Source organism: Aulonocara sp. 'chitande type north' Nkhata Bay, linkage group LG13, assembly GCF_057382095.1.
Source record: "Aulonocara sp. 'chitande type north' Nkhata Bay isolate Kocher_YH1m ecotype deep benthic linkage group LG13, A_spYH_male_GT1.1, whole genome shotgun sequence".
NCBI classification, from domain to species: domain Eukaryota; kingdom Metazoa; phylum Chordata; class Actinopteri; order Cichliformes; family Cichlidae; genus Aulonocara; species Aulonocara sp. 'chitande type north' Nkhata Bay.
In genome coordinates, this window is record NC_141356.1 from 30,837,602 (window position 1) to 30,859,293 (window position 21,692).

The 21,692-nt window shown below is 39.6% G+C and overlaps 1 protein-coding gene across 2 annotated transcripts in view; it reads left to right on the top strand.

The window, feature by feature from the left end:
* The window catches only part of pde10a (phosphodiesterase 10A), a 72,548-nt gene that overhangs the window by 46,990 nt on the left and 3,866 nt on the right, over positions 1–21,692 (top strand). For both annotated transcript variants that reach the window (XM_086259852.1, XM_086259853.1), the window contains exons 3-20: positions 9,446–9,474; positions 10,460–10,580; positions 11,827–11,876; positions 11,983–12,123; positions 13,040–13,195; positions 14,166–14,216; positions 14,685–14,743; positions 14,987–15,038; positions 15,575–15,717; positions 16,485–16,577; positions 16,824–17,010; positions 17,852–17,994; positions 18,290–18,373; positions 18,496–18,646; positions 18,749–18,904; positions 20,035–20,207; positions 20,362–20,473; positions 20,681–20,761. In XM_086259852.1, coding sequence (XP_086115978.1) covers positions 9,446–9,474; positions 10,460–10,580; positions 11,827–11,876; positions 11,983–12,123; positions 13,040–13,195; positions 14,166–14,216; positions 14,685–14,743; positions 14,987–15,038; positions 15,575–15,717; positions 16,485–16,577; positions 16,824–17,010; positions 17,852–17,994; positions 18,290–18,373; positions 18,496–18,646; positions 18,749–18,904; positions 20,035–20,207; positions 20,362–20,473; positions 20,681–20,761 — 1,982 coding nt within the window. The remainder of the gene's footprint in view (positions 1–9,445; positions 9,475–10,459; positions 10,581–11,826; positions 11,877–11,982; positions 12,124–13,039; positions 13,196–14,165; positions 14,217–14,684; positions 14,744–14,986; positions 15,039–15,574; positions 15,718–16,484; positions 16,578–16,823; positions 17,011–17,851; positions 17,995–18,289; positions 18,374–18,495; positions 18,647–18,748; positions 18,905–20,034; positions 20,208–20,361; positions 20,474–20,680; positions 20,762–21,692) is intronic.

A 21,692-nucleotide genomic window follows, 5' to 3' on the forward strand; every position in this document is an offset into this window, starting at 1 on the left:
ATCGTCCTTCAGAGTACACAGACGTGGATATATTTTGACAGCTGAGATGAAAGGGTTACACTCCCCACAGATGAATAGGAGGCAGAGTTGTTTGTCCTACACCGGCCACTGTCGCTAGGATTATGCACTCGAAGTGAGGGTGTAAAGGTGCCAGTGTACCCTCCTCATTGGTCACTTAAAGCACTGCTGCAATACAGTCACTTCTATGTATGCTTACTGTTAAGGAGCAGGGAGCCGCTGCAGTATTCTCCCAAACGATAGGTGTAGCCACACACAGACAATGCTGCTACATCAGTGCTGACACAGCAAAAGAAGAAGTAAAAGCCAGAAGAAAATACATAACAGAGTGGATTTTTTCTTCATGTACACAATATCTCAACTCAAGCATTTCTTTCTGTATATTGTGTAAATTCATCAGAACAGCGATAAAAACCATTTCATATTTAGGTGTGTTTATTGCAAGGTTCAAAGGAAACTCATGTAGCATTACTTTGCTACATTAGAATAATTTCGATACGCTATTTCTGATCTGTGGTAGTTAGAATACTTCATTCAGCTACTGTTTGTACTACTCTTAAACTGAGTGGGAGGAGACCAGAGTGAAAACGTCAGCAATCAGCTATCTAATTCAGCCACATCTCTCTTTGACTTGATCTTTACATCACATCATGAGTAATATTACTAAGTCCACTTCCTCTGTTAGACCACTGCAAGTAGACGCTTTGGCACCACTCTGAAGCCTCTCTGTAACTTCCTCTCAGTGGCTGTATCCACTCAAATGACAAACACTGTCTAATTTCTGGTTGATCACACAGGATGAATGGGTCACTGTGTTAGATTGATGGCTAAGAGTGTGTATCTGACTTCTAGCTAGTATTTTATACATTTTTCCCCTGTGTGTTAACGAAGTAATGAAGTACTTCCTGTGGTACTGATGAAGGTAAAATAGTTCTCTCTAATGACATATTACTTAACTCATCTTTTATTCGCACTTGTAATAGATGCAATTGATTTTATATTTTTTATGAGTGCAGCAACAGCAGGATTTGTCATCATGTGACCGTCATTGAGATAACCACTGCTTCCTGGAAGCAGTCCCTGCAGCCAGTCTTGTTCTCACTTATCATGTGATGGACAACACTGGATTACATAAATCAGTTGGTCTGCACACGCAAGTGTGTATGTGTCTTTGTGCAGAAGTTGTGTTGCACCCTGCAACTCCGGAAAAAGGATTCACATTTGCACGCTTTCTTTATTGAGTTGAATCTGCTGTGCAGTTATATTACAAATATTTCTTGTCATAATAATCAAATTATAGTCTTTCTGTAATGTGTTTTTTTTAATCATTGTTTATTACTTTCTTACTTCATACTGTGTCGTTTATTTATCAAGATGAGGCTTCAACATTCAAAGCTGATTGCTCTCAACAGCGCATTACACTGCTGTGCTGCCTTAAAGCCGCCAGAACACAGAAACGCTGTTTCCCAGAATCCTGCTGATGTCATTTGACCATCACACCTCCTTTGACCAGGGTCCCACTGGCAATGTTTACTTCACACGACACTCTGTCACGGGACAATTAATAAATCCCAAATTCTCTGCTGCACCCATTCAGAGGCCCCTCGTTACTCATCTGTGCCTTCTGCAATGCACACACACTCACAGACAGACACACAATGTATATCAATGTGTCTGTTTGTCAGACCATGCAAGGCTTTTTAGCTCTGAAACTCCTGCTCATCCATGTAAGGTCTTTTAAACAAGGAAAAGTTGTTCCGTTAAGTCAGTCAGAATTGGATTATGTTTGAACTAGAACAAGAACAGCTGTTTTCATTACTGATTTTTTTTTAATTAATCATTTAAGTAATCAGTGCAGCATTAGCATTTTGCAAACCTAAACTATGAGGTCATTCATAGAGGAGGATGACATCATCTCTGAATTCACATATCTTGCAGCAAAACTGCAAACCTCAAGAACTCTGAAATAATCTGTGGGCAGGTCCTCAACAGTACGTGTTGCAACTTAGTTTATTACCTACAGAACAGGAAGACCTCAAAATAAGACCGTTGCTCATCCAAACAACCCCAAACTCTGCACTGCACTTCCTCTTTCAACACCAAGTTTCAAGGGCGCTACATTGACAAAAGTTTTGGGCCAAAGATCTTTATCTCAACAATTGGTGTTTTCATTCCCTTTGCCACAGGTGCATTAGATCAAGCACCTAGCCGTGCAGCCTGCCTTTACAAGCATTTGTGAAAGAATGGTTCTTTTTACAGAGCTTTTTGAATTTGAGTGTGGTACTGTAATAAGATGCCACCACCGAAACTAGTCAGTTTGTGAAATTTCTTCCCTTCTAGATAATCCACCATTAACTGTAAGTGGTGTTATTTTAAAGAGGAAGCGTTTAGTAACCACAACAACTCAACCACTAAGTGTCCGGCCGTGTAAAGTTGCTGAGTGGGTGGCACCAAGTGCTGAGTCGCAGAGAGGGTAAAAGCCACAAACGCTCAGCTGATTGCTGATTTCCAAACCTCCTCTGGCATTAACATCAGCACCAAAACTGCATCAAAGGAGCATCATGGCATGGGTGTCCATTTAGGTTTAGGAAAAGATTTAGGGTTTTGTTTGTTTGTTTTTTACCTTATCCGAATAATAAGTTATCAGAGTTTTACAAGGATAAATTGACTACTTGAGTAATTGAAGTAACATGTCCCTGTCAGGCTAGGTTCCCTGCTTGATCAATAATCCTGTATAGTTTTTATTTTACTAATATAAGTATATAGACATTTTTTTCTTATATTCTTAACTGTATATGTGTAACAATTTAAATTTATACTTTTATTTTATACTTTAAATTTATTTATTCGTATTATATTGGTTCGATGGAAAATACAGGGTGGGCCATTTATATGGACACACCGTAATAAAATGGGAATGGTTGGTGATATTAAAGTCCTGTTTGTGGCACATTAGTATATGTGAGGCGGCAAACTCCTCAAGATGGGTGGTGACCATGGTGGCCATTTAGAAGTCGGCCATCTTGGATACTACTTTTGTTTTTTCAATAGGAAGAGGGCCATGTGACACATCAAACTTATTGGTAATGTCACAAGAAAAACAATGGTGTGCTTGGTTTCAACGTAACTTTATTCTTTCATGAGTTATTTACAAGTTTCTGACCACTTATAAAATGTGTTGCATGTGCTGCCCATTGTGTTGGATTGTCAATGCAACCCTCTTCTCCCACTCTTCACACACTGATAGCAACACCGCAGGAGAAATGCCAGCACAGGCATCCAGTATCCGTAGTTTCAGGTGCTGCACATCTCGTATCTTCACACCATAGACAATTGCCTTCAGATGACCCCAAAGATAAAAGTCTAAGGGGGTCAGATCGGGAGACCTTGGGGGCCATTCAACAGGCCCACAACGACCAATCCACTTTCCAGGAAACTGTTCATCTAGGAATGCTCGGACCTGGCACCCATAATGTGGTGGTGCACCATCTTGCTGGAAAAACTCAGGGAACGTGCCAGCTTCAGTGCATAAAGAGGGAAACACATCATCATGTAGCAATTTCAAATATCCAGTGGCCTTGAGGTTTCCATTGATGAAGAATGGACCCACTATCGTTGTACCCCATATACCACACCAAACCATCACTTTTGTTGTTCCAACAGTCTTGGAGGGATCCATCCAGTGTGGGTTAGTGTCAGACCAATAGTGGTGGTTTTGTTTGTTAACTTCACCATTCACATAAAAGGTTACCTCATCACTGAACAAAATCTTCTGCGTGAACTGAGGGTCTGTGGTGGGGCGTGGTCTGCGGTGCAGGTGCGTCCGCACAGCACCGCAGACCACGCCCTACCACAGGGTCCTGTTCCAATTTTTGTTTTGCCCATTCTGCAAATTCTGTGCGCCGATCTGGGTCATCCTCGTTGAGATGCTGCAGTAGCTGGAGTTTGTAAGGGTGCCGACTTCTAAATGGCCACCATGGTCACCACCCATCTTGAGGAGTTTGCCCCCTCACATATACTAATATGCCACAAACAGGACTTTAATATCACCAACCATTCCCATTTTATTACTGTTTGTCCATATAAATGGCCCACCCTGTAAATACCCAGAAATTCAGTTCTGCCGTGCAAAAACTGGTGTATGTTCTGAATAGCTACAATAAAGTAGACATCCTCTTCTATTCTACTGGAGTCTCTATCCTTACTGGCCTGGTCTCCAGCGGCAAGAGAGTTAGGCCAAGTTAAGCAGCTGATACTGTTTCTCAGATGTGTTTAGAGGCCAGGCACAAGCAGACAAAGATGTGCTTGTGTAGCAGTACCTCATACCCCACCACTGTGATAAGAGAGCAAGCTCACCTGCAGGGCTTTCCAGGGAGGGGAGGTGGATGCCCCTCACCTCTCCCTACGCAGCGCTCATGAGACACTTTGAGTTTCAAATGGTAAAAAACATTTGGTAAACATAAGTAGACGTTTTAATTAACATGCTGGCTCTTTTAAAGCCTTTTGCCAGAAATGTAGAGCAGGTTAATGAAAAGTAAAAGAAAGAAGGAGGACTCGCTTGTTGCTTGTTGGTAAATAGAGAGCATGGCACTGAAAAAGAAGAAGAAGAAGACTGCTTTTTTTGGCAGCTCCAAATCCTCCATGCAGCAGGTCGATGCAGGACAACCACTAGGTCGACACATATTGACCGCTGAGTCACTGCTAGCTGACCGTCCTGTGGGAGACTGTGTATCTGTAGTGGTGGATCAATAAAGAGCCCATAAAGTATCGTACGCATTAGACCTGTCTGACTGAGACATTTTTCTTGTGCAAGACCTTCGCCCAGGGCTACTGATATCTTCTAGATGCTTCTTCATATCTATCTATCTATCTATCTATCTATCTATCTATCTATCTATCTATCTATCTATCTATCTATCTATCTATCTATCTATCCTATTCTATTTTCCTTGCTGTCATCACATAGTTGTTCTATCAGAGTCACTCCCACTGTTTTGTTTACAGTGCTTTCAGCAGTGTTTGCAAGAGTACGACTGTGGACAATAAATTGTATCGGGACATAGGGCGACACAGTGTAATGAAATAGTCAAATAGTCAGCCTTACCCACTCAGCAGTGGTTTCCAAACAAAACTAGTACATACTGTATTTACTGTACCTGATGAACCAAAGCTACTGTGCAGCAGGTTTTGGGGGGGGGGGTTTAAATGGTGTGATGAAGTTTCTAAAAGAAGTCAGTTCAGCCTCTGCAGCGTTCAGGAGTTGCTCGACAGTTGTGTTTAGTGTTCACTGTCGACTGTGCTGGCAGTATATTTTCTAAGAACATGTCAGCACTCTCCTGGTGTGTTTACTGAAATCACAGCAGGTTCCTGAAAATAAGGGAAGGTATTAACAGGCGGCTGGTTTTTGTCCCAGCGTTGATGGCTGGCCCGGTGATAAAAATCACAGTTACACACGCACAAACACGACTAAAGGGAATGTCTACCCCAGGGATAGCTCTGTTATAATCCCATGACACATGTGTGATGAAACAAAGATCTTATATCTGTAACATTTCAGTTTAGTCTTTTGTTTTTGGTGCTGGTGGTCATGTAGAACAAAGCAGCATATGTCTTCTCATACACACACACAAAAAGCCAAAGAGCTAAGCTAGGAGGTAAGACAAGATATTTTCTGGTTTCTAGGAAAGACAGTTATGTGAGAGTCATGCTGGACCTGCACCTGCACCTGCTGAATGTGTGCATGACCCTGCATGCAAACTTTAAAAGAAGCTGCTGGAACTGTTCCAGCTGGGCAAAACTGGTTCAGCGCAACAGATTTAAAGGGCTTTTGTAACTCTATAGTTTCCAGGCATAGAACGGTTCTACTTTTCACCTCAACAGTGTTTATCCCACAACTACAACTTATTCCTGTTCATTTTTAGCTCCTTAGACATTTTGTGGTGTGCAGACACACAGGGTTCAGAGTTCTGCTAATAAAATGCTAACTGAGATTTTGTGTCTGTACAGTAACTAGACCTGTAATGAACATTGTCTGGTCACAGTTTTACTTTTTTAGGAGGGACATTTAGGATGTGTTCCTGTGAAGCTGACAGAATGACTTATATTTTTATGTAGAAGAACCTGGTCAATTAGTTTTGTTGGTTTAAGAAGTATTTTTGTTTGTTTGTTGTAAATACCATTATAAAATCTTCCCATCAGTGTAATATTTTCCTGATATGACTTTTTTTTCTGGTTCATTCTTATGTTTTTGGCATTGCTGGATAAGTGGCGCAACTGACTTTATGGGGATCCTCCACCAAGGCCAATGCTCTGCGTTTCTATTTTGAATAAAGCGATCTAAATATGCAATATGCATTTTGTTTTGGTTTTTTTATACTCTTACTGACAGACAGACAAAGAGATAAATATCACTGAGCACATAAATCCACCGCAGTGGGAGCAGGATAAAATAATCCACGCGTCTCCTGGAGCAGCATCACCCGTCAAACAGAGCCTTTTCTAAAGTGCCGTTTCCCACGCCTCACCACCCTCTAGTGAACCTTGTTGCCGTGGGTGAGGAGAGAGAGGTGATGCAAGGGGCAGCACTGTGAGGGGGGTCACGGAGAAAGAAAAAGCTGCTGCTCATGTGCTGAACAAACGACAAGGCGAAAAATGACATAAGTTACGAGCCAAATAGCAGTGAGAATTGCAATTTCCTGAGTTGTATTTGCATAGATGGGTTTTTTCTTTGTTTGTTTTTTGTAATTAATTTAGGTTTATTTACACAGCCCTCTTTCTCAAGCATCTTTAATTACGTTAGAATTTTTGCATACCACACAGATCCTGTCCCACACTGAATCATATTGCATGCAATTCAAATGATTCTAATCATTTTCATTGGTTTAGAGAGCCTTGGTGCCCTTCAGATAAGATTTTAAAGAGTGACACTGTTTTTTGTGCGGTGACCCGTCTCTCTATGAGGGAAGTGGAATCAAAGTCAGAAAGAAAACTGTCACGCATCAGTGTTTGTGTTAATATGGCTGCTCTGAACTGCTGTAAAAAATGTAGACCACTTTTTAAACCAGTAATACTGTCCTAGCTGCCCTTTAAAGGGATTAGTGTCTGATTATTTTAGGCCTCAACAAGTCATTTTTAAAAAAGATAATTTTTTTCAGTGGGGCTTGAAGTCTTTTTCAAGTGCAACTTTCTGTCGTCTGATTGACGTCAGCGGCCAGCGGTTCACTCTAAAATAGGTCTCATGGCTAAGTTAGGAAACTCATAGCATACTGCAGGAATGTTTAAAACAACAAACAATGTAGACGGCTGCAATTCCTTTCTTCACATGTTCAAAGAGGCTCGTTTCAAAGGATGGCCAGCTCGAGTCAGCACTTCAGTGGATGTTTCTAAAATTTGCCCAGCTCTTTGCGTGGTTTTGATCACATGAAAAGTTATCAAAGAGATCTCAGCGGTTTATGTTCTCGTGTGCTGTTGACCCACGTGTACCGAAGAATCACTTGAGCTGTGTGAATGGTTTTATTTTCAGCCCAAGTAGCACTCCCAGACACACTCCCAGATTATGAGTCCAGAAACTGTTATGATTGGCTGAAGCTTTCATAATTATCACATACTTCAGTGTCTACATCCAAAGACAATAGTCATATGTCTCCCCAGCAGCCGTAAATTACACAAGGAATCTGCACTTGAAGCCGCAAAGTTTTGGACTCGTCAACTTAAATGAATATCTCTCTTAATTTTGTTTTTAAAGGAACGCCATTTAAATAAATACCTCCCTGCATTAAGTAGATAAAATATTCATCCATTACTTATAGATAATGAGTATTGATGCTTTAAATACGCCATCGTTCGTATTTGTTCACCTGACGACTATTCTGAGGACAGCATATGGTTTTTCTTATTTGCTGCTCGTGATGTTGGCCTGTCGTGATCCATCAGTCCACAGCTGAGTATCCATCCATGCAGTGTTTAAACAGCCAGGGAAGATTTATGACTCTCTGACTCTTGATTTTCAAGGTTTTAATATAAAAAAACAATGACTGCCTTCACATTACTCAGACTTTGTAACAATTAAAAGCATTTTGAAGTTCCTCTTACAGAAGTAGCATCATCTGACTTAATCCGTGGCTCTTCTTCACAGCATGTCTTTGTCCTGTCTTCCTCCCCTCACTCTCAACCATTCGCGGCAGATGGCCGCCTGGTTCTGCCAGGGATTTCTTCCTGTTAATAGTTTTTCCTTCCCACTATCACCAAAGCGCTTGCTCATAGGGGGTCATTCAATTGTTGGGGTTTTCCCTGATTTCTCTGTATGATTGTAGGGTCTTTACTTTACAATATATAAAGTGATTTTACTTGATATTGGATTGATACCAAAATTTTCAGTATCACAATGTAACAACAGCAAATGTACAAGAGTCCTTTAATGTTTTAGGAGCTTTGGATTTTATGAGCAAAGCTTGAATTTCTGTAGCGATTCTTCCTTAGGCTGAGATTTGGCAGGTTTATCAGCAATCATGTTGTTGCTGTGTGAATAATCACAACACAAGGGTCAAGTGTGTGGAGGCCGCTGCCTGCTGAATGCATTGCCTGGGCATTCCCTAACAGAAAAGGTGGTGATGCTGGTTAAAGTGTTGTAATTTTGTATTTTCTAATTGGTTTTTCATTTTTCATCTTATCCTGGGCATTTATGCTGACAAACTTTACCAAACTGACAAGACTAAAACTAAGGACATTAGTTTAATTAATTTTGGTTAGTTTTTTTTCTTCTTCTTCTTTTTTTTTTAACAAAAGTCTATTTTTATTTTCATTTTGTTTTCTTTTGTTTAACTGAAACGCTTCACCACATGCTTCATCACCAACTGCTTCCTGCTTTTGATTAATTTGTTCTTACATTGTTTTTATTGTTTTACATTGCTGTTTTATTTACTGTTACATTGTTTTATATTTCAATTTCTTGTGTTGTAAAGCGCTTTGTGATTTTTTTTTTATCTGTGAAATAGGTAATTACTTACTTACCTACTTACATCTGCATTTAGCTATTTTCTTTTTACATTTTTCAGTTTTGTTTTATTTAATCATTAGAAGCAAATTGTTTTAGTTAATGTGGATTTTAATAAACTAAAACTAAACTAATAAACTTAAAAATAATTTGCAAAAGTTTTCACAGAATGTGATTATTCATGTCTTAGTTAGTGGCCAGATCTTAATCTACTTTCGATTCATCCCTAAAAGGGAGTTTTTCCTTCCCGCTGTCACCAGGTACTCGCTCATAGGAGGTCCTGTGATTGTTGAGGTTTTCTGTCTATCGTAGGGTCTTTACCTTGTAATATAAAACTGCTTGAGGCAGCTGTTGTTGTTGCTATGTAAATATAGAATTGAACTGAAATTCATGTCATTTATTTTTAACTTTATTTTTAACTTTCTCTCTTTACAGATGACACATCCTCTAAAGAAGTCAGCAGGGTAGGTGTTTACTTTATTTATCATCTTATTTTATATATTACATTCTGTATATTATAACATAATATTGTCCTTCAGTAACTGTAAAAATGGCTTGATGCTATTTAAGAACTGCACACACTGAAACAGTTGTGTTTGTCCTTGTCCTTACTTTATTTAGTCTAGTGCCTTTGTATGACTTTGTCAAAGGGATAACATCAATATAAAGAATAAGAAAACATATGGTTGGACCATAAACGCATCATGTGTGTCACAGTTGTTGGGAAAGTTAGAAAGGTTCAATGGCTATTGTTACACATACTGCATGTTCACACCTTTGTCATTCACACCATCAGAAGACCGGGTGTCAGCACCCACAGCGAGGCCATGACGCTGAGGAGAAGGAACTAACACATGCACACACAGGGGAAAAAAGGGGGGAAAAATTAGGTCCACTTGGCCCCTCAGTGCGTCACCCATACGTCTGTGCAAACAGGATGTGGGAGGATAGAAGGCGTCCCATGGGGAAGGGTTTCTAGTACGCCACTCTCCTTGCCGTCCTGTCCTCACACTCACGGCAGGAGCAGAACTAGACCGCTCTCTTGCCCCGTACTAGCCGGGAGGTTTGCCTCTTACATAACCGCAGTTTTAAGCTGAGGCTGACCAGCACAGCTTGCCAGAGCTCTAATCAGAACTGTGGGGATCTGGTGGCCTCCTTGCAAAACTGCAGGGGGATCCCTGAGCTAGAGTCTAAGGGTGGGGCGGGGAGTAATGTTATGATGAATGGCTTTGTCTTTGTGAATGGCATTAATCCCCTTTCACTGAGAAACAGAAAAAAAAAGTCATTTGACCTGGAGTAATCTGCAGTAACATTAGACTGAATGCAGTAGAGAATGAAGGTTGTTGTCAGGTTTTTCTGCCTCGTTGCACTTGCTGAATTTTGATATTCAATCTCAGTGTTTGTGCAAGACTGCACAGATCCAATTTCTTTGTGTCTTGTGTCCAACAGTACCAGGACACAAATGTGCAGGGTGTGGTGTACGAACTCAACAGCTACATAGAGCAGCGCCTGGACACTGGAGGAGACAATAAACTCCTGCTCTATGAGTTGTGCAACATCATCAAAACAGGTAAAAGTAAACATCAACCAAAAGTGGATTTTTGCAAAACCTCTTGCGATGAGCACGGCTTCAGATACTCTGGGTGTCATTTCAGCACCGTAATAGTGGAGGAGCAGGATAAGCTCAGATGCAGCAGGAAGTTTTGTCCGTTTAAAATCAAATTTGGTGCACATGTACTTTTCTAACACCCACTTTAGTAAACCCCACCCACATGCTGATCCAATAAACAAAAGTAAGGATAAGAATTACTTGCAAATTAGCAAAGCAAACCAAATCATGTTTGTCACTTACAGGCCAATAAACCAGAAAATTGAGTTATGTAAAAGGTTAAAAACAATCACTCTTTTTTATTTTATTGATTCAGTTCATAAAGTATTGATGGATTATTTGTTCCTGTTTCATATTATGACTCCATCTTAATGACTGGGAGAATTTCATAAGCAGTGATTCAAAGTTATACTTTTATAATGAATCTGAGTATAAAGGTTCACTTTATCCAAACCTCATTTCTCATTAACTGCTTGATCACTTGTGCACTGACTGCACCACCAGGCTCTCTGACTCCACATTGTATGATAACATGACCTATATATCTGTGTGAAGTAGGACTGGAAAGGAGAACTGGGAATGAGATGCACTGGATGGCAGTCAAAGCTGTCGGTCAGAGTACCCTTGTAGTTATCTAGGACATTGTTAATAGATTGGTATTAGATTATAACGGGGGGGGGGGGGGGGGGGGTGTCTCTCTGTTGTCTTTATTTTTCTCGCTGATATCTGCCATTTATTTTATTTTATTTCATTTTTAAAATTTTATTTCAGGTAGTCAGATAGGGTTCAGGCAGAAGCACCAACTAATACAGTATTTAGTCAACAAAGAAAGCAGTATTTCATAATTATGAATAATTTCAGGTAGGTAAGGTAGGAGTTTTTAAAGCAAATATTTAAACTTAAAAAGATAAGATAAGATAAGATAACATAGCCTTTATTAGAGGTATTACAGCAGTAGGAATATATAATACTCCAGTAACAGAATAACGATAGATAGATAGATAGATAGATAGATAGATAGATAGATAGATAGATAGATAGATAGATAGATAGATAGATAGATAGATAGATAGATAGATTGATTGATTGATTGATTGATTGATTGATTGATTGATTGATTGATTACACACACATTCGCAGCATTTGGCCAGATTGTATTTTAGTCACTTGCTCTGCACATCTGTGTCTCATTTTTTTTTTCCTGCAGCAACTAAAGCTGATGGATTTGCACTTTACTTCTTGGGAGAATGCAACAATGTGAGTTCTGACTTCTTCTGTTTTTTTACTGATGCATCTCTGTGTATATGTTCCTTTTTTCTCCAGTTGTGCTTCACTTCCTGTTCTTGTCTGTTCTTCTCAACAGAGTTTATGTTTATTCACTCCAACGGCGGCCAAGGATGGGCCTCCATCCCTCATCCCCTCTGGCCCCATCGCATTTGGGACAACCATTGCCGCTCATGTTGCCAAGACTCGCAAAACACTGCTAGTAGAGGACGTCATGGGGGTATGTGTGGCTGTCATCCATCAACAGTGTAACATTTCAGTGCATCTAGTGTTTGACTACTTTATGTAGCTATAAACATATAATGAAATAATTCTTTCTTATTGGTCTCATTGGGTTAATGTGCTCAACACTGTCAAACTAAAGATATTAAAAAATAATCATAATAGGAGTAAATATATGAAACAAAAGGTAAATTAGTCAATACTAATTAATGAATTAATATTTTGTTAAGTGATCAAATATATTAAATTTATTGTAGGCATTCTTTAAGTAATTATTATGATTTATTTGGATGTTGCTGTTGTGTGAATGTACTTTTGCATTAATTCTCCTTTTTTAATATGTTTAATTAGTCTAGCGCAATTTTTGCAAATGTTTCTTTTGTGTTGCCTCAGTTTATTTTCCCTCATTTGTCGTCATTTTCTTTTCTCATTTCCTTCAATATTTCTGCTTCATTAGGCAAATGATGAGTATTTATGTATTGGGCCATTTAGTTTGTTATCCAGTTATGCTTTTGCCAGTATTTTCATTTAGTTACACATAATAAATTATCCCTCTTTTGATTTACACTTCACACTTTGAACGGGAGCAGATTTCAAAGGAGGTATAAGAAGAAGCTTCAGAATTCAGGGAAATATCAGCACAGGCACACTGTAGTGGAAACTCTTCAAGTTTAAAAGTCAAAACAAATCAGGTTCAGCTTTAAAGAAGCCTTAACTTTATTATAAGGTGTGTGTGTGTGTCTCTGTGAGTGTGTGTCAAAGTGAAATTCTTAAGAAAACAAGCGCATGAGACACATGTGGCGTACTTTTCATAGCAACAGATTTAGAAACAGGAGTTTCTTTGTAATCTTCATCAGTTAATACGCCCTGTGCAGTTCAGGTGATAATGTTCTTCGCTGGTCTTTGTGTTGCAGGACGAGAGATTCCCCGACGGCACAGGGCAGGACTCAGGGATCCATGTTCACTCTGTCCTGTGCCTCCCCATCATCACTGCCATCGGGGACCTCATTGCCATCGTGGAGCTTCACCGGCACTGGGGCAAGGAGCCCTTCAACCTCAGCCACCAGGAGGTCAGTCTGACCCAGACAAAACACACCAAGAGTGGGAGGCTGAAGCAAGGCTCACAGAACTACAGTTAGCCTGGTATTACCCTTAATCTGGATCTGTTTGAGATCTCTGTTAGCTTTGTGGGCTTCATTTTTATTGTCAAAAATATATAAAGGGGTATATTTGTCTCCAGATGAAAGTCTTTCTGTGAACAACAGTGCATTGAGCTGGAAAATGGCTTTACATATAGAGAATGTTGAAGCAGGTGTAGGCAGGGTGTATAAGCTTTAAAGATCAAATTTAAAATGCAGAGCATTTAAAATGCTCTTTTCATTTCTGGTCATCGTGTAGATATAATCGATATGTGAACAGCTTGTAAAAGTCAGCATAGTTTAAACCTGCATCAGTTTGTTTTTATCTACTTTAAAGGGGCTCAACAGGTAGCTATTTGCTTATTACACATTAATAACGCTCTTTTTTTGGCATTTTTAAATTTTTAATTGTTTTATTGTGTTTAGTGGTTTGCCATATTGAATTAATGTACAGTGTAAACTACTGCAAAACACTGAAGGTGCAAGTCAAAACCTCATAATAATGAGCTGAACGCTGACATGCTTTTTAAACCTGCAAAGTCCTGCTGTTATTTTTAGGAGTTGTTGTCCTCTTTTTAATCACATGTGGACAGTGAAGGTCTTTTCCGTAACTTGTCTTGCAGCTTTTATTTTTCATTTCATTGCTTAAATGCAAATATACAATAGAGATGCAGCAGGTTTGAGCCTGAGTTCCCAGAGTTGCGCTGAGTTTGTGGGGTAACTAGCTCTTCTGTGATTATGAGACTGCCTGATGTGCAGAACAGATAATTACGTTGAGATTGTGTCGTAGTGAGAAAATGTGATAAGCACAGATTAAACCTGCACGGTGTGACTTAATGTGTAAATTGCAATAGTATTTGTACTGCAGTTCTTTGGAGCTAAGCCTTGCTTTCTTTTCCAGGTTGCTACAGCTAATTTAGCATGGGCATCAGTTGCTATTCATCAAGTGCAGGTGAGCAAACCTCTGGAGAAGCAGAACTGAAAACTGAGTGTGTAACAGATACAGTATACAGTAACTCACTGAAGACTTGTCAGGGGAAAAGGCGAATCCTACCTGCTCCACTTATTACTGTATGTTCTCGAATGATTTTGTTTGTTCTGGTTCTGCACCTGTGTTTTTAATGGTTAAATCCACTGTGTACAAGAACTGAGTTGTCACCGACACCAGTCCAATCAACTGAGCCGTAGTTTCAACAAATAGCTCCCCAGGGACGTCATTATGCCCCAGTCCTGTTTTTATATGAACAGATAGCATAACACCTCAGAGAAGCAGCGTCCCACTGCAGCTCTGGCCACAATGGACCTCTGAGCCTGTGTGAGCAGTGCAGCCCTGCACTCCTGGGTTAGCTGCTCTCTATTCTCTGGGAAATTTTTGATACGTTTGTGTACTCACTCGTGACGTCTTTTTCCTTGTTGCTAGGTGTGCAGAGGCCTCGCCAAACAGACTGAGCTCAACGACTTCCTACTAGACGTATCAAAGTAAGAGCTGCTCCTGTTACAGTTTCCCTAACACCAAATAACTGATGCACAAAGTGAATATTGTTTGGTCTAATAAGTATCTTGTCCTCACAGCACGGCTGTGATAACATAAAACTTGTAGCCCACACGATAAAAGAGATTACTACATTTTAGGCAACCTAGCTTTCATGTCTTGAATGTGAACGTCATCAGAGCTTCCCATTTGTCAAACATCTCAATGCGCCATTTCTTCTTTTCGCACAGAACATACTTTGATAACATTGTGGCAATAGATTCTCTACTTGAACATATTATGGTGAGTGTGATTTCTGCAAGTACGTGTTCATTCACATTGTCCTCAAGGCTACACATCCTGGGAGTGTGTGTTAAATCATGTCTGTTAAAAAGACTAGCAATGCCGCAGTAACACAGATTCACTCCTATTACTTTCTAAAAATAATAGCCTGCTCATAATGATTATTCTTAACTAATTAAGTGGTTACATTAGTTTTAGATACATAGTAATCAATACGGTACTTTGTACATCTAAAACAGGCAAGTGTAAAATGTGGTTTTCCTGCTTCTTTTACTAAAACCTGCTTCTTTTTTTGTATGTTTTTGGTTGCCTTGTGACTGTGGTCTTAACTCAAGTCATCTGGTTCGAGCACTAAAATAAGAGGGGATGACTTGTAGTTTTTGCTTTTTTATAATTCTCCTCATTTAACTGTTCAGTCCCGAATCACTTAAACCAGCAGTGTTTTATCTGCTTTGATAGATGTAACTCCCAAGTTCTTGTCAGTCCCCAGTGTTGTTAATAAGATTCTGTCCCTGATGTTTTTGTTTTTTTTACAGATATATGCAAAAAACCTGGTGAATGCAGACAGGTGTGCACTCTTCCAGGTAGATCACAATAACAAAGAACTATACTCTGACCTGTTCGACATTGGGGAAGAGAAAGAAGGCAAACCTGTCTTTAGGAAAACCAAAGAAATTAGGTATGTACACTTTTTCTTTTTTTCTTTTTTTGCTTTAGTGTGCTCAGTGTGATGATTTTATTATTTTTAGACATGACTCACTTTTTGATCCTATGTTCAGAGTGCACCGTTTAAAATATTCTACTGGCCTCCTGTGACAAAATCTGCTAAAGTAATAAAAAGTATATGCAGTAGAAAAATAGCAATGGCATAGTAGAGTATTATTTTGCAGCATCTAAGCTGCTAAATTGAAAAAAAATAAATAAAGAAGAAACATTAATTACATAAATGAGTTTATATTCTGTTAAAAGCAGAATTGTTTGAATTTTCATCTTTAAGTTTTAAACTTCATAAACCTATATTTATTCATATAGCTTATTTTTTCATTTGTATGTTTACATGCATATATTTGTTTGCATTTTTTTTTCCAATTTATTTTTTTCATTTTTAAATAACATTTTTATATCTGTATCTTTTTACAATTCATAATACTTGTCTTATTTAAATTTTCATTTATTTTAACATTTATTTTAATAAATAAAACAGTAAATAGGAAAAGAAATTAGTAAATAAATACACAGTGAAATCACATAAAAAAATGAAAGCTATTTTAATTATTTTTGGCATGTTCAGTAACACATTGTGTATCACTGCCACAGATTTTTTGTTGTTCTCAAATCTGCAATGGTTTACAATTTGGACTGCAAATGTCCTAAATTAATTTCCGTATTGGTGATTTATTACTGAGTTTAAATGCAGATTATCTCTCTCCTTGTTTTTGTGTGTAGGTTTTCTATAGACAAGGGAATAGCTGGCCAAGTGGCTCGGACAGGGGAAGTCTTAAATATCCCAGATGCCTATGCAGACCCACGGTTCAACAGGTAAAACAGGCTCTAAGCCATTTTTACTTACTTTTACATTAAATAAATATCTTAAATAATGCTACTGAAGAGTTCTGCTTCAGTTACTTTTGCTTATTCAGTTGTATGCATAACACCGGCGCTAAGATACTACTACTTTTAATGGAGCCTTTCAGTATGCAAAAGCAGTTAAAACACAAACATGCTACAATGTATGAGTCACAAGATAAGCTGACAAAATCAACATAACTATGTCTTTTTGAACAGAGAGGTGGACTTGAAAACTGGCTACACCACGCGGAACATTCTGTGCATGCCCATTGTGAGCAGGGGGACCGTTATAGGTGTGGTGCAGATGGTGAACAAGTTAAGCGGAAGTGCCTTCACTAAAACAGATGAGAACAACTTTAAGATGTTTGCTGTCTTTTGTGCTCTGGCCTTACACTGTGCAAATGTGAGTACACCAAATTAGTCTTACACTTCTTAAAAGACTAACTAGTGTTGTCTAACTGCAAATGCATACCCCACTGACTTGATATCTTCCTGCACACACTTTTCAATCTACATACATTATAAGAACATTGTATATATGGCGTACCTCCAGGCCACAAGTGCTCAATTTTAACCATCTTATTTTGACATAACTCCAACTTTGACGTGGCGGCTTCATCGGCAACCAAAAATCACAGTCAAACGAATAAAGTGCAGTTTCTATTTAAAGTGTGCAGTGCTGTAAAAATGCATAATCACCGGGTGATTATCCCTTACATGTAACACAAACATTTCATGAATCATGCTAACTCTCAAAGCCTGCATTGTGTGGCCTGTCTGTCAGAGCGTGTCCTCGCTGTGGGGCCTGACTCACTGTCATCGCTTGCGACAAACTTACGCATGAGCAGCGTCACAAACTTGCTTTTAAAATTGATGCGAGATGTTAATATTTAAGATGCGAGGTCTGCATCCGTCCAGTGACAGGATTTGTGTTTAGTTGTAATTTATGCCTCGTGTCTCTGGGACGCTAACTTTGGCTTGCTTCTGACTCAAAGTGATTTACGGGTGAAGGTGTGATGCCTGGGGCCTTTACATGAACATCTAGCTTGAGGACAGGGATGCAAACCAGATGTGGAAATGCTATTTGGAGGCGTACACTACGACTACAACTTTAACTTTCACCGGAGAGACTGATAGAATTTTACATTGATATTATAAACAACATTTCTGTGGTATGTATAGCAGTGTTCAAGTTCTCACTTGGCATTTTAAAGACTTATTCCAGGTCTGTGATTTCCCTGCAGATGTACCACAGGATCCGACACTCTGAATGCATTTACAGAGTGACGATGGAGAAACTGTCTTATCACAGCATCTGCACATCAGAAGAATGGAAGACCCTCACCCAGCTCAACCTCCCTGCACCTATTTATAAAGAGATTGAAATGTGAGTGCCTCCTCTGGCGGCCTTCTAGGGAACTCATGTTTTGACCTTGAGTGTAGTAGACATGAGTGTACAGCCACATGTCTGTGAAAGGCACAATGACACAGCGCAGACCTGGACTGTGTCGCCCTGCAAGAAGAGTGCAAACACAAACACAGTGCAGGAAGGACCGTGTCCTATAGATGTCAACCTGTCAGTTTAAAACTCTCAGATCTCAGAAGTCCCTTAATCTGCATGTTGTCTCCTTTTCCCAGATCTGCTGATCATGTTAATTTAAACCTTTTGCTCCCTCCTCCAGGTTCCACTTTGACATCAGTCCCTTTGAGGAGATCTGGCCTGCCATTTTTATCTACATGGTTCATAACTCCTGTGGAAAGACCAGGTAGCGTCAGCAATATTGTTTACACAAGACTACGACTCAAACAACAAGAAACTAAATGGAATAAATAGTAAATAAACAAACATACACTACCAGTTTCTTTGCCTTTTTTCCCCTTAATACAGCTTTGAGCTGGAGAAGCTGTGCCGGTTCACCATGTCCGTAAAGAAGAACTACCGCCGTGTGCCCTACCACAACTGGAAGCACGCAGTGACGGTGGCACACTGTATGTACGCCATCCTACAGAAAACCTCTGGGATCTTCACAGAGCTAGAGGTTTGCTTCTTGTTGGGTCTGCTAGGAAAATAACTGGATCAACATCTGCTGTCACTGTGTGCTTTCAAGAAAATGTGTTTTTATTTGCCCACCATTTTACAGAAGAAGGGTTTGCTAATAGCCTGTCTTTGCCATGATCTGGACCATCGGGGGTATAGCAATGCCTACCTCCAGAAGTTTGACCATCCACTGGCTGCTCTGTACTCAACCTCCACCATGGAGCAGCACCACTTCTCTCAGACTGTTTCTATCTTGCAGGTAGAGATCCACAATACAGAATTTAGGGTACCTTGAAAATCAACATGTTAACCTTTAATCTTATTTCCACAAGTGTTTAATAGGAAATAAAGAACCTATTACTCAATGGCTCAGTCACACTAGAGTAAAAATATGAAAGCACCTCGCAGTGACTAGGAAAAAAGATCAGTGGTTGCCAAGTTATTGCAACGAATTTGTTTCAAATTCTGCAACCAGTTTCAATGGTAATTACACAGCTTGAGTGTAACTACCATTACACTCTTATCCTCTGGGCAACTATGTTTGATCACAAGGTGAGTGCACACGTTGCCTGGTGGGAGGCAAACAACTGCGCTCCATTTTGGACTGACTGCAAACAACAATTGCCTCCTAATTTATTAATGTGGACAAATTGCCAACACGCTGCAATAAATTGGAGTCAGTATGCCCCAATAACTTGTCTGTGACACATCTGTGGACTCAACCGGTCCAGATGACAGCTAATAGTCAAATTATCCCAAACAGATTGTATGAGATCGCCACCGTGATTCCATTCATAAGACAGCAGAATGACAGCAGACTCACTCCGTCTTATTCCCGTTTTATCGACTTCTTGATGGATACGAGTCACTTTGAAGATGGCTACTGACTGCGAGATTTTGTGTCTGTCTTCGAGGCAGGTCAAAGGGAACAAGAGTTCATTGCACGTGGTTACAATAATTTGGGTTAGTGCTACGGTTTCCAGGCACCATTTCCCCTAGTGTGACTGTAGCCTAAATAGTATACTTCACTGGACAAAGAAATGAAAACAACTTGATCAGCAAAACAGAAAAAGGATCACAATTTAAAAAATACCCATAAAAAATGTTCCATCGGGTTCTGCAACAATGTCATCAGCTTAGAACAAACAAAAAATATTTTACTATATTAGATAACGAATCCTTATACGAACTGTCAGTTACATATGCATTCAAAGGATCATATGACTTAGTTCTGATTAGCGTCTTACAAGGTGTCTTTTGTAACATGCAGGATCTGCTAGTTTGGGCTGTAGCCTTGTGATGAACTTATGTTTGCAAGATGTTGTAGTCTAGCTGAATGCCTCATAAGTGGAGCTTTTGCTTTTTTATTGATCTCTTTGTTTCTCATAGCTGGAAGGGCACAATATTTTCTCCAACCTGACTTCCAGCGAGTACGAGCAGGTGCTGGAGATCATTCGAAAGGCCATCATCGCCACAGACCTCGCCCTCTACTTCAACAACCACCACCAGCTGTCGGAGATGCTGACCTCATGTGCGCTGGATTTGAACAACCATTCCCACAGGTCAGGCTACGACTCACACTGGGGCACAGGTCAGGTCAGGACCACACCAGGTCTCATCAGTATCACGCTGTGAAATGTTAGACCTGGCGCACATAAACAGCACATTGAGTCCTTCCCCCCCGCATGGATATAACAAGGCTTTGCTCCCCTCCAGGGACCGTGTGATTGGTCTGATGATGACAGCATGTGACCTGTGTTCTGTTACCAAGCAGTGGCAAATCACACGACTCACAGCCAACGACATCTATGCTGAGTTTTGGGCTGAGGTACAGTGGGATACTGTTAGACTTTAAACAGTTTCAGTGTCATGATTATGCCTCCAGTGTAACAGTCTGGCCTCTATTATTGCTCATAAATGCTGCTTCAACTTACAATTTGTAAGGCACAACATCGTGTTGTCTAGTGGTCAGGAGACTTAACCACAGTGTGCAAAAATAAAAGCCACGTTATCTTGTTATTTTGTTACTCCACAGGGAGATGAGATGAAGAAGATTGGGATCCAGCCGATCCCTATGATGGACAGAGACAAGAAGGACGAGGTTCCCCAAGGCCAAGTAAGAGCAAGACATTTACTCGTGTGTTTTAACTGCTTTAAATATTTAATGAATGTTCGGCCTTCTGATGGGAAATATATTTTAAAAGAACAGCATAGGAACTGTTGAATCAATGCTTTTGTAGTTTTGCTTCTGTACACCACAGCAGTGGATTTTAAATCAAACAATAAATAGTTGATTGAAGTGTTGACTTTAAGCTTTAATTCAAGGGGCTTTCGAAACCTTTTGCTAAAAACTATTTAGCAATTACAACCATTTTTATGAACAGTCTCCATTAAATTCACGGCTTCTGTAAACTAAACAGTTTAATGGCCACAATATCTGTAGCTGAATTTGCATTTTTTGGCTTTTCACTATAATTTGAAATATAAAGTCTAAAGAAATGTCATTGCAAGCGAGGGACGCCATCATTAGACTGAAAAAACAAAACAAGACAAAAAACATTTAGCCAAATCAAAAATCTGGTTCATTCTTAAAAGGAAAAAATAGTTTGGAGGGATCAGCAAATCCAAAAAATATGAAAGACCACAAACGACAACTAAAGTGCATGATTGCAGAATTATTTCCATGGTTTAGAGAAACAAGTTAATAACATCTAACAAGATTAACACTCTCAAGTCTACAATCAAGAGATTCCCAAGATGAACTTGCACCAGAATGATGGGAACAGAAAATATGCGGAAGGAAAGAAATCTCATGAGCCAAAGCAGACCTAATCTTCAGTTAAACACGGTATAGAATATGTCACAGCATGGGTGTGTATGGCTCTGAGTGGAACCAGGTTGCGACTGTTTATTGATGATGTGACTGCTGATAGAAAAAGCAGGATGAATTGTGAAGTGTACGAGGCTATACTTTCTAGCACTTCACTGTGCAAATGACTAATGACCTCAGGATTACTGCAAAAGCAGCCCAAAAGTTTCTCAAGGCA